The sequence below is a fragment of the Anolis sagrei genome, chromosome 5 (genome assembly GCF_037176765.1).
Source record: "Anolis sagrei isolate rAnoSag1 chromosome 5, rAnoSag1.mat, whole genome shotgun sequence".
NCBI lineage: Eukaryota > Metazoa > Chordata > Lepidosauria > Squamata > Dactyloidae > Anolis > Anolis sagrei.
Window position 1 is genome coordinate 198,283,850 of NC_090025.1, and position 13,223 is coordinate 198,297,072.

Consider the following 13,223-nt stretch of genomic DNA (forward strand, 5'->3'; position numbering starts at 1 on the left):
GGTTCGGAGAACCGTCCTTTGGTGGTTTCCCTTCTTTTGCATGGATTTCCCCCCGTTCTACATACTCAAATGCCTTTTCTATGACCCTGGGACCTCCCAACTACAATAAATATCTATTGCAAAACAAATTTAATTAAAAGGCGATACAAAATCCTATTTGAAACTTGTGGATCCAGTAGACATCTTGAAAGTAGATATCCACAAGTCAGAAGAGACTTGAAGGAGAGCAAAAAACAATTGTTTTATGAAAGATTGGCAGCCCCAGAGGTGTGTTGATGTGTATTTTTCCTGTCCCTTGCAAAGAAGGAGGGGAGCAAAGACGCTCTTTGCACCATAATATGGCTCTGCATTCTGAAGTGCAAATGCCAACCTTTTTGTGAAATCTGCTTCATCTCTTGCTGCCTGCAGATTACGCCGTTGGCTTTGGAGGGAAGTATGGGGTGCAGAAGGATCGCCAGGACAAGTCCGCCTTGGATTGGGCCCATAAGGAAGAACTCAAGCCCCATGAGTCCCAGACAGGTAACTGGGGAAGGTGGTGAGGCCGAGGTGTCCTTGGTTTTAGGGGTGCTGCGTATCCCGACCTTCCTTCACTGAACTTTGCTAAGGATAGTTTAACTGCACTGAACTGTATAATATAGGTCAACACTGACCATGTAATGCAGTTGCAAACAGTGAAGGTCCAGCTATTTATTTCTCGTGTCAGGGCAGCCAGTCAATTATATTACATTTCTAACAGAACAAAGCAAACAAACAGGCAAAATACAAAATGTGTGAGTTTGGTAGATGATTAGATGTCCTTTGACCAGTATCTGGCCCCTTGGAGTGCCTCTGGTGTTGCTGCAAGAAGGTCCTCCCTTGTGCAGTGATGGCATGATCATCAGCATAGATGAAGCTCTCTGTCCCTTCTGGCAGTGGCTGGTCATTTGTGTAGATGTTGAACATGGATGGAGCAAGCACACTCCCCTGAAGTAGGCCGTTCTTCTGTTTCCGCCATCTGCTTCTCTGACCCTGGAACTCAACAAAAAAGCTCCTGTTTTGTAGCAGGTTTCCTATGAGGCGGGTGAAACCTGCTACAAAACAGGAGCTTTTTTGTTGAGTTCCAGGTCCAGCTTAAGACTCTTGAGGCCATCCATGCTGTTGAATTATAGCAATTTGATACCACTTTTACTGCCTCCATCCTATAGAATGGGTGCCTTTGAGTGCAGAGGTGCAGCGTATCCCAGCCTTCTTTCCTTGGAAAGGAATGGGAAACTTTCCATTGGTGATTTCCCATCTTCAGTATGGGTTTCTCCCCATTCGATACAGTCAAATGCCTTTTCTAAGTCTTGGATCCCATCCATACTGCAGAGTTAATGCAGTTCAACACCATTTTATGGTCCTCATCCTATAGAATGGGTGCACTTGGCAGCAGAGGTGATGCACATCCAGACCTTCTTTCACTCAGTTTTGAAAAGATTAGAAAACTTTTTTCGGGTGTTTCTCTGCCTTCAGTATGGATTTCTCCACATTCTATGCAGTCAAATGCCTTTTGTAAGACTCAGCCTATTCACATTGCAAAAGGAATGCAGTATGCCCACACTTGAGCTCCCTCGCTCAATGCTAAGGGATCCTGGGAGTTGTAGTTTTGCAAGGTCTTCCATCTTCTCTGCCAGAGTGCTCAAGTCTTGTCAAACTACAATTCCCATGATTCCATAGTATTGAACCATGGCAGTCATAGTGCCTTGCTTAAGAAAACTCGTTTAAATCCATAGGGTCACTGTAAGGCAGGAGGCAATTTAGAAGGCAAATAGAAAGAAATATAGGGGTTATATCAGCCTTTTGCAGCAAAACTGCAAATGGCCGTGCTTTGCCAACACAAAAGATTTGGTTTTACGGAACCAGTGTACTATAGTGGTTTGAGCATTGGACATAAGAAGAGTGTTCAAATTCCCGCTTGGTCATGTAAATCCGCTTTGAGTCCCCTTCGGGGTGAGAAAAGCGGTATACAAATACTGTAAATAAATAACCCATTGGGCGAGTCCCACTCTCTCAGCCTCAGAGGAAGGCAATGGCAAAACTCTTCTGGACAAGTATTGCCAAGGCAACCCTGTGGACAACAAGCATGTGGACAATTTCAAAAGAAAGGAGGAAACCATGAGAATGAACAAAATCTGGCTCCCAGTACTTAAAAAACTCTAAAACTAAAACAGCAAAACAACAGAAAGGAAACAATCAGGGACATCTAATCACCTCTCAACAAAAGATTGCTCCAAGCACTGTCAGGCCATGAAATGCTAATCAAGGTGGTCAGTTGAAACATTCACACCTAGCTCCAGCAGACAAGAGTCCTTTGTCCCACCCTGGTCATTCCACAGATATATAAACCCTTTTTCCTAGTTCCAACAGACCTCACTCCCTCTGAGGATGCTTGCCATAGATGCAGGCGAAACGTCAGGAGAGAATGCCTCTAGAACATGGCCGTATAGCCCGAAAAAACCCACAACAACCCATCCCTGTGATAGGTTTACCATAGGTCAGAAATGGCTTGAAGGCAGCCAATAGCAGCAAACAGCAATCGCAAAACAAATTGCATTATAAGACGATGCAAAACCTTGCTTGATACCTGTGAAGTTGTGAATCCAGCAGGCAAATCGGCATTATGTTGGAAAGGACTTGAAAGCACTCAACAATGAGTGCTTTATGAAAGCCTTGCTTTATGAAAGTATTGCAACCCCAGAGTTTTCCTGATGTGTATTTTTCCTGTCCCTTGCAAAGAAATTCTATGTGTTCTTATGTGGTTCTTTTGGTGTAAGCAAACTCTGCATTCTGAAGTGCAAATGCCTGTCGTTTCCTGTAATTTTCCCCGTCTCTTCCTCCCTGCAGACTACGCCGTTGGCTTTGGAGGGAAGTATGGGGTGCAGAAGGACCGCCAGGACAAGTCCGCCTTGGGTTGGGCCCATAAGGAAGAACTGGAGCCCCATGAGTCCCAGACAGGTCAGTGTGAAGGGATGCCCTTAGGGTCAGATGTGCAATGCATTTAGGGTTGCATCCTGGACTTCCTTTGCAGAGCTTTGCAAAAGAACAGAGATCCTCCTTTGGCGATTTTCCACTTTCAATACAGATTTCCCCCTTTTCTATGAGCTCAAATGCCTTTTCTAGGAGTGCAGTTATACTAGGCATGGGCCAACTTTGGCCCTCCTTCCAGGTGTTTTGGACTTCAATTCCCAAAATTCATAACAACAGCTAGATCAGCTATCAGAATTTAAAAACCATCTAAAGCTTGAGCCGGGAGCGAAAGGGATTTCTAGATCACCCTACACCAAAAGGTGAATTTTCACTGCAGAATAGATGCAGTTTGGCCCCGTTTTAACTGCCATACCTGAAGGCTATGGATATCCTAAACAGTTCTGGCCCAGCTTATCTATCCAAACGCATCTCTCCCTATGAACCCACCACGGACTTGAGATCGTTGGAGGAGGCCCTGCCCTCGATCCCGCCTGCTTCACAAGCACGTCTGGCGGGGATGAGAGACAGGGCCTTCTCTGGTGGCTCCTCGGCTGTGGCTGCCCTCAATCCTGCCTGCTTCACAAGCACATCTGACAGGGACGAGAGACAGGGCCTTCTCTGTGGTGGCCCCTCGGCTGTGGCTGCCCTCAATCCTGCCTGCTTCACAAGCACGTCTGGCGGGGACGAGAGACAGGGCCTTCTCTGTGGTGGCCCCTCGGCTGTGGCTGCCCTCAATCCCGCCTGCTTCACAAGCACATCTGACAGGGACGAGAGACAGGGCCTTCTCGTGGTGGCCCCTCGGTTGTGGAACTCCCTGCCCAGGGATATCAGGGATATCAGATCGGCCCCTCCCTCCTAACCTTTCAAAAAAAACTGAAAACTGAAAACTGTATTTTATATATGGCATCGAATTCATAGAATCATAGAATCTGTGGCACAGCTGTTTGAGTGGCAGCTGCATTAAGATCACTTCTGACCAAAAAGTCATGAGTTCAGCCCGGGTCGGAGTGAGCTTCCAACCAATTGTGTAGCTTGCTGTCGACCTTTGCAACCCGAAAGACAGTTGCATCTGTCAAGTAGGAAAATTAGGTACCACCTATGTGTGGGGAGGCTAATTTAACTAATTTACGAGGCCATAAAAAAGACTCCAGCAAAAGCATGCAGGGAATGCGGAAGTACTGCATCAGTGTCGTAGATGGACGATGAAAGCGACAGCTCCCACATCAGCCAGAAAAAGTTAAATAGCCTCCGTATATGTCTGTATACGTTGCCATATATGTGTACAATGTAATCCACCCTGAGTCCCCTGCGGGGTGAGAAGAAGGGCGGAATAGAAATACTGTAAATCAATCAATCAATCAATCAATCAATCCTAGAGTTGGAAGAGACCTCCTCGGCCATCCAGTCCAACCTCATTCTGCCAAGAAGCAGGAATATTGCATTCAAAGCACCCCTGACAGATGGCCATCCAGCCTCTGCTTCAAAGCTTCCAAAAAAGGAGCCTCCACCACACTCCGGGGCAGAGAGTTCCACTGCTGAACGGCTCTCACAGTCAGGAAGTTCTTCCTCATGTTCAGATGGAATCTCCTCTCTTGTAGTTTGAAGCCATTGTTCCCTTGCGTCCTAGTCTCCAAGGAAGCAGAAAACAAGCTTGCTCCCTCCTCCTCCCTGTGGCTTCGTCTCACATATTTATACATGGCTATCATGTCTCCTCTCAGCCTTTTCTTCTTCAGGCTGAACATGCCCAGCTCTTTAAGCCGCTCCTCATAGGGCTTGTTCTCCAGACCCTGGATCATTTTAGTCGCCCTCCTCTGGACACATTCCAGCTTAGAGTCAACATCTCTCTTGAATTGTGGTGCCCAGAATGGGACACAGTATTCCAGGAGTGGTCTAACCAAAGCGGAGTAGAGCATGGGGAGCATGACTTCCCTAGATCTAGACATTATGCTCCTATTGATGCAGGCCAACGTCACATTGGCTTTTTTGCCGCCACATCACATTCCTGGCTCATGTTTTAGTTGCCCTCCTCTGGACACATTCCAGCTTGTCAATATTTGTCTTCAGTTGTGGTACCCAGAATTGTTTGTTTGTTTTTGTTTACTGTATTTGTATACCGCCTTTCTCAGCCAATCGGCGACTCAAGGCGGTTTGGGCACAATTGTGCCGATTGTTTGCCGCCCTGAGTCGCCTTCGGGCTGATATGGGCAACGTAAATAAATAAGTAAATAAAATATCGTAGGAGTTGTAGTTTGGCGAATTACCCAGCACTTTTATGCAGAGAAGGCTACAGACCTAGATAAACTACAACTCCCAGAATTCTTTCGAACGGAGCCATGGCAATTCAAGTGGGGTCAAACTGCCTTCATTTCTAGGAGAAATAATCTAAACTCTGATCAATAAGGAATTCCTTCTCATAACTTACACTGCTTGCTTTTGTTTTGCAGATTATGCCAAGGGCTTTGGGGGACGCTACGGAGTTCAGAAGGACAGAGTGGACAAGGTAAACGATTACGAAATTTGCATGTGGAGGACTTTCTTGTGGTGTTGCCGCAAGAAAGTCCTCCATTGTGCATCATGTGGCCAGGCTCAGGGTGCATTGCAGCAGGTGGTCAGTGGTTTGCTCTTCTCCGCACTCGCATGTCGTGGACTCCACTTTGTTTGTGGCCCCATTTCTGAAGGTTGGCTCTGCATCTCGTGGTGCCAGAGCGCAATCTGTTCAGCGCCTTCCAAGTCGCCCAGTCTTCTGTGTGCCCAGGGGGGAGTCTCTCATCTAGTATCACCCATGGATTGAGGTGCTGAGTTTGGGCCTGCCACTTTTGGACTCTTGCTTGCTGGGATGTTCCAGCGAGTGTCTCTGTAGATCTAAGAAAACTATTTCTTGATTTAAGTCGTTGACGTGCTGGCTGATACCCAAACAGGGGATGAGCTGGAGATGTCTCTGCCTTGGTCCTTTCACTATTGGCTGCTACTTCCCGGAGTATGTCAGGTGGTGCAATACCTGCTAAGCAGTGTAATTTCTCCAGTGGTGTGGGGCGCAGACACTCCATGTCTGATTAAGAGCCACTTTGGTCCTCTTGGTACTTTGGTCCTCTTGTTTCAGGTAACGCAGATAGACTTTCCAGATAAAAGCCATTTGATAAATACATGCTCCCCAGCTCTGCTCCATTTACTAAGTGGGTGTTTTCCTGTGTTCTTTTTAATATGTGGAATAATTATTATTTATATCCTGTCCTTCCCAGAGTGCCGCTGGTTTCGGTGAGATGGAAGCACCCACTTCATCCTATGAAAAGACGAAGCCCACGGAGGCAGGTATGTCCCCCCGAGACAGTGCTTCCTGACCCTCTTGCCATAGGATCACTGGACCTTAGGCTTGGGGTGCATCTGCACTGAAGAATCAAGGCAGTTTGGGCCCACTTTAACTGCCATGGCTGCATAGTATGGAATCCTGGGAGTTATAGTCAATACCTTGCAGTTCCCACGACATTTACTGTCTTGATTCTGGTGTTTTTAATACTGGACACCAGACTGTGTTCCTTTTCATGGTTTCCTCCTTTCTGTTGACATTGTCCACATGCTTGTTGTGGATTTCAATGGCTTCTCTGTGTAGTCTGACATGATAGTTGTCAGAGTGGTCCAGCATGTATGTGTTCTCCAACACAGGGAGATACTCACACTGAGTCACACAGGAGAGAGAAAGATGGATTCTTTCATCCGCCTTATATCGCCAGTGTTGTGGCTCAACTGGAGCCTGAGCTTCTTCAGGACAAGGAGGGTGATGGGTTTCAGATTCCTGAACATATTCCTGTTGTTGTTGATGCAGATGATGTAGACGTTGTTGACACTGAAGACGAGGAGTTTCAGTTTCCCATGCCAAGAGATGTTGTTCCCATGCCAAGAGATGTTTCTGATCTTAGTGAACATTCCCAGGTGCAGGTGGATAATGAGTTTTGTGACCTTTACGGTTCTGCAGTTTTAGATAGGGAGGATCGTTTGCAATTAAGGGTACGCCGATGCTGGGGTTCAGCCTGAGTTTGAACTTGAACCTGATTCTCTGTTTGTTCCTCCTGATGCTAATGAAAATATATTTACTGATGCTAATGGAAATGTACCTCTTGATGCTAATGCTCCTGAAATTAGTGAGGAACAAACTGGTGTAGGTTTGGAAAATGCCAATGTTCCTGAAATTAGTGAGGAAGGAACTTCTGTAGATTTGGAAAATGAAAGTACCAGTGTTCATGAGAATTTTTTCGGGCTATAGAGCCATGTTCTAGAGGCATTTCTCCTGACGTTTCGCCTGCATCTATGGCAAGCATCCTCAGAGGTTGAGAAGGTCCTTCTCAACCTCTGAGGATGCTTGCCATAGATGCAGGCGAAACGTCAGGAGAAATGCCTCTAGAACATGGCTCTATAGCCCGAAAAAACCCACAAGAACCTAGTGATTCCAGCCATGAAAGCCTTCGACAATACGTTCATGAGAATGTTTCAGAGGGAAGCCTTGACCTTTCACTCCCTTCTGCACCTGGTAACTCTAATGAGAACAGAAGGGGCCAAGATCTGGCAAGACAGAAGTAAATCACACAGTTTGCGAAGAGAAATACAAACAATGGCTTCAAAGCAGAGGGGCGGTTCACGGAACCAATTCTTCGGCTTTAAGTGCCTTCCGCCGGGCTGACTTTCTCAGTTCAGGCATCGTTTCAGATTGATAAAGACCTTGACAGTTCTCCCGGGATTTCTAGGATATCAAGTACGGTTAGTGGATTGCTAACAGGTTCCAGTATTTCACAGTGAGGCTTTTGGTTTTGCTTTGTCCATTTAAATTCATGTTTGCTGATTTTGCTGTGGCTTTTGACTTGCATTTTTCCTTTATTTTGTAACCATTTTTCTTCAATAAAAAAGGATTGTTTTTCACAGTCAAGTGGGGTGGATAGTTATCTTAGGGCCTCGTTTCCTGCTCTGGATTGCAACAGCCGAAGTGCTTGGCTTGCTAACAAACGGGAGGTTAGAGGTCAACGGAATGCTTTCATGCTAGGAAAGTATATTTAATGAACTGATTGCAGTCAACCCTTTGTCAGTGCAACTTTTGCTAACACCCTGTTAACTTCTCTGGAATCGCCTTGGCTTTTGGGCAAAGCTTTTGGCTCTTTGGGACTTTGATTTTGATCTTGGTTTCTTGGGACTTTGTCATGCTGCCATGGATTCTTGTTTGACCCATGCTTATGGATTATTTGCCTTTGGACTTTGAGAACTCTGCCTTTGCATTTAAGCCTCTGTTTTGCTATTGAACTTTTACAACCTCACTTTTGTGTGATGATTTTGCTTTTTCTTCAATAAACTACAAAAACCTACAGCCTTCGTGTGTGATGGTGTTCTGAGCAAGGTGAATCTATCCTGAGTTGCGACAGCCATCTGCTGATAGGTAATCAGTAAGGGACACTGGCTGATGCAACCCTTTTGCAATAACTCTCACATAGTTTTGACTCAGCCATTAATACACACACATTCATAGAATCATAGAATCAAAGAATCAAAAAGCTGGAAGAGACCTCCTGGGACATCCAGTCCAACCCCATTCCGCCAAGAAGCAGGAATATTGCATTCAAATCACCCCTGACAGATGGCCATCCAGCCTCTGTTTAAAAGCTTCCAAAGAAGGAGCCTCCACCACACTCCGGGGCAGAGAGTTCCACTGCTGAACGGCTCTCACAGTCAGGAAGTTCTTCCTCATGTTCAGATGGAATCTCCTCTCTTGTAGTTTGAAGCCATTGTTCCATTGCGTCCTAATCTCCAGGGAAGCAGAAAACAAGCTTGCTCCCTCCTCCTCCCTGTGGCTTCCTCTCACATATTTATACATGGCTATCATATTTCCTCTCAGCCTTCTCTTCTTCAGGCTAAACATGCCCAGCTCCTTAAGCCGATCCTCATAGGGCTTGTTCTCCAGACCCTTGATCATTTGAGTTGCCCTCCTCTGGACACATTCCAGCTTGTCAATATCTCTCTTGAATTGTGGTGCCCAGAATTGGACACAATATTCCAGGTAAAGTGGTTTAACCAAAGTGGAATAGAGCATGGGGAGCATGACTTCCCTGGACCTAGAAACTATGCTCCTCTTGATGCAGGCCAAAATCCCATTGGCTTTTTTTGCTGCCACATCACATTGTTGGCTCATGTTTAACTTGTTGTCCACGAGGACTCCAAGATCTTTTTCACACGTACTGCTCTCGAGGCAGGCCTCATCGTCCCCCATTCTGTCTCTTTGCATTTCGTTTTTCCTGCCAAAGGGGAGTATCTTGCATTTGTCACTGTTGAACTTCATTTTGTTAGTTTTGGCCCATCTCTCTAATCTGTCTGTTGATACAGATGATGTTGATGCTGAAGACGAGGAGTTCCAGTTTCCCATGGGAAGGGATGTTGTCCCATGTGTGGACAACAAGTTAAACATGAGCCAGCAATGTGATGTGGCGGCAAAAAAAGCCAATGGGATTTTGGCCTGCATCAAGAGGAGCATAGTGTCTAGATCTAGGGAAGTAATGCTACCCCTCTATTCTGTTTTGGTTAGACCACACCTGGAATATTGTGTCCAGTTCTGGGCACCACAATTCAAGAGAGATATTGACAAGCTGGAATGTGTCCAGAGGAGAGTGACTAAAATGATAAAAGGTCTGGAGAACAAGCCCTATGAGGAGCGGCTTAACGAGCTGGGCATGTTTAGCCTGAAGAAGAGAAAGCTGAGAGGGGATATGATAGCCATGTATAAATATGTGAGAGGAAGCCACAGGGAGGAGGGAGCAAGCTTGTTTTCTGCTTCCCTGGAGACTAGGACCCGGAACAATGGCTTCAAACTACAAGAGAGGAGATTCCATCTGAACATGAGGAAGAACTTCCTGACTGTGAGAGCCGTTCAGCAGTGGAACTCTCTGCCCTGGAGTGTGGTGGAGGCTCCTTCTTTGGAAGCTTTTAAACAGAGGCTGGATGGCCATCTGTCAGGGGTGATTTGAATGCAATATTCCTGCTTCTTGGCAGAATGGGGTTGGACTGGATGGCCCATGAGGTCTCTTCCAACTCTTTGATTCTATGATTCTATGATTCTAAGATGTTTCTGATCTTAGTGAAACTTCACAGGTGCAGGTGGAGGAGGCGAGCCAGCCTGTGAGCGCTGTGCCTGCTGATTCTCAGTCTGCTGATTCCCAGCTCCAGGATAATGAGTAATTTGACCTTGAAGGCTCTGCAGATTTAGATAGGGAGGACCTTTTGCAATTCAGGATTTCTCGTAGTACAAGGCTTGCAAACAAGAGAGAGGTTAGAGATCAAAGGAGTGCTTTCATGCTGGGAAAGTATATTTAGTGAGCTGATTTTGTCAGTGCAACTTCAGCAAACACCCTGATAACTTCTCTGGATTGTCTTGGCTTTTGAGCAATGCTTTTGGCTTCTTGGGACTTTGATGTGGATCTTGGCTTCTTGGGACTCTGTCATGCTGCCATGGAATCTTGTTTGATCAACGCTTATGGAATCTGCTTCATGTTATTTGCCTTTGGACTTTGGAAACTTTGCCTTTGCATTTAAGACTCTGTTTGGCTATTGAACTTTTGCAACTTTACTTTTGTGTTTAAGACTTTACCTTTTCTTTAATAAACTACAAAACCTACAGCCTTGGTGTGTGTGGTGTTCTGAGCAAGGTGAATCTATCCTGAGGTGCGACAGCTATTTCTATCTAACATGACTCAGGCATTACCACATTCACAGTCACACCCAGGTAGAGCGCCTGATGAACCAACCAAGTTGGTTTATCAGGTGTTCTGCTGTGCCTGACTTCTCTACTTGGATTAGTCTGCAGTGCCTTTCATGTTCCTTGATTCATGTTTGGGCAATGCTGCTGCGTTCAGGGGTCCCTATGTAGACTTGTCCACAGCTGCATGGTACACGGTAGACTCCTGCAGAGGTGAGAGGATCCCTCTTGTTCTTTGCTGAATGTAGCATTTGTTGAATCTTCTTGGTAGGTCTATAGATAGTTTGTTGGTTGTGTTTCCTCGTCGGCTTCCCTATGCAGTCCGTGGTTCCCATGCTGTTTGGCAAGAACACATTTCCTCTGGATGGATCTTTGTCTTGACTCTTGTGGCTTGTTCTTAGCCTTGAAGCTCTTCCAATGTGTGTCATAGAAAATCTATTATCCTGTAGAGCCCAGTTTAGGTGGTTCAGTTCACCTTGGAGGAGGTGGTCTTCACGATCTGTGTTGGGATAATTAATAATAGAGGGACAGGGCAATGAGAGAGCCCCAACACCCCTTGATCTCTGTCTTGTCCTTGCAAAACAGCATCCAGCGGGGCAGGGAGCCTGCGGCAGCGCTTTGAGAGCATGGCCAAGACGGCCGAGGAAGACAACCGGAGAAGGGCCGAGGAAGAGCGAGCGAGACGCCAGGCCAAGGAGCAGCAGGAGCGCCAGGTGGCCAAAGAGCAACAGAAGAAGGAGGTCAGGCCTTGGTCCAGTGCGCTCTTGTGGGTTGGATTGGGAATAGGTTGACTGGCCGAACCCAAAGGGCGCTTCTATCCAATGGCTCCCTTTGCTTCTTCCTCCTGGAGAGAAGTGACCATCTAGGTGCCATAAAGAGGGTTCTGTCCTGGGTCTTTCAGGGCTATTCTGTTGCACTCCAGGTCAGGAAACCCTCTGACTTTAAACACCACACAGCTGAGTAAAATGCAAGCAGTTTATTGGAGATATTTAAAAGCAGTAGCAGTATAAAAAAAAATCCACAAAAAAGGTAAATCCAATTAGGTGGAAAGGAAAGATAAGAACAACAAATCCAGGAAATAGTCCATCACGGATCATGACAACAAATACTGGAACTTTCAAGGCAAAACCCCAAAACTTGAGCATGAATCAAACAAGGCACTTCAACAGGGAAATTACAAGGTATTTGATACAAGAATCTATCCAAGGCAAGGCTTCCAGGGACCTGAGACAACGTCCTGACTCAATTCCAACATTGCTTCATCTGACTACAGATTCTGTACTTGGCACTTTTATCCCCTGATCTACTCTATATCTCAAGTGGCCAGGAAAGGATTTCTTCTTAGCCTTGAATCTACTATCAGTCTCTCCTGCAATCTGACAGAGCACCTGAGAGCCTGGTTTGTTTTCCTTTGCTGACTGAAAGCATTTCTTCTTTCTACTGGCTCATTAATTTCTGCAGCTGGTCCAGATACCAAGCTTTACTCAATCTCAAGGCCTTGGGAATTCTCTGGTAGCAATTCAGGCCCAGGAAACAGACCATCATCCCCAAACCCTTCAGGAATATTCTCATCAGAAAAGTCACTTTGAACAGAAATCTCATTGTCATTCGCTAGGGCAACCTCATCATTAGACATATCATTAGTCACTCCCAACATCCAGAGTACCCTGATTATTAGACACAATCACAGGCTGAACAACATATTCCAGCTCTTTATTCATGACTTGGATGATGGTATAGAGGTGTCATAAATACTTTTTGAACCTTAAAAGTGTTATTCAATCTGTTTTCAGTAAGACAGAGTGCAAAGCTGGGGTGAAAATTGCTGGAAGAAACATTAACAACCTCAGATATGCAGATGACACCACTCTGATGGCCGAAAGCGAGGAGGAGCTGAGGAGCCTTCTAATCAAGGTGAAAGAAGAAAGCGCAAAAGCCGGGTTGCAGCTAAACGTCAAAAAAACCAAGATTATGGCAACAAGAATGATTGACAACTGGAAAATAGAGGGAGAAACCGTGGAGGCCGTGACAGACTTTGTATTTCTAGGTGCAAAGATTACTGCAGATGCAGACTGTAGCCAGGAAATCAGAAGACGCTTACTTCTTGGGAGGAGAGCAATGTCCAGTCTCGATAAAATAGTGAAGAGTAGAGACATCAGACTAGCAACAAAGATCCGCCTAGTCAAAGCCATGGTATTCCCTGTAGTCACCTACGGATGTGAGAGCTGGACCTTAGGGAAGGCTGAGCGAAGGAAGATCGATGCTTTTGAGCTGTGGTGCTGGAGGAAAGTGCTGAGAGTGCCTTGGACTGCGAGAAGATCCAACCAGTCCATCCTCCAGGAAATAAAGCCCGACTGCTCACTGGAGGGAAAGATACTAGAGACAAAGTTGAAGTACTTTGGCCACATCATGAGGAGACAGCAAAGCCTAGAGAAGACAATTATGCTGGGGAAAGTGGAAGGCAAAAGGAAGAGGGGCCGACCAAGGGCAAGATGGATGGATGGCATCCTTGAAG

At 46.0% G+C, this 13,223-nt stretch overlaps 1 protein-coding gene across 1 annotated transcript in view; it reads left to right on the forward strand.

The window, feature by feature from the left end:
- The window catches only part of LOC132775607 (src substrate cortactin-like), a 53,609-nt gene that overhangs the window by 23,330 nt on the left and 17,056 nt on the right, over positions 1-13,223 (forward strand). Inside the window, exons 9-13 of the mRNA XM_067469403.1 lie at positions 409-519; positions 2,863-2,973; positions 5,430-5,485; positions 6,225-6,294; positions 11,294-11,448. Coding sequence (XP_067325504.1) covers positions 409-519; positions 2,863-2,973; positions 5,430-5,485; positions 6,225-6,294; positions 11,294-11,448 — 503 coding nt within the window. The remainder of the gene's footprint in view (positions 1-408; positions 520-2,862; positions 2,974-5,429; positions 5,486-6,224; positions 6,295-11,293; positions 11,449-13,223) is intronic.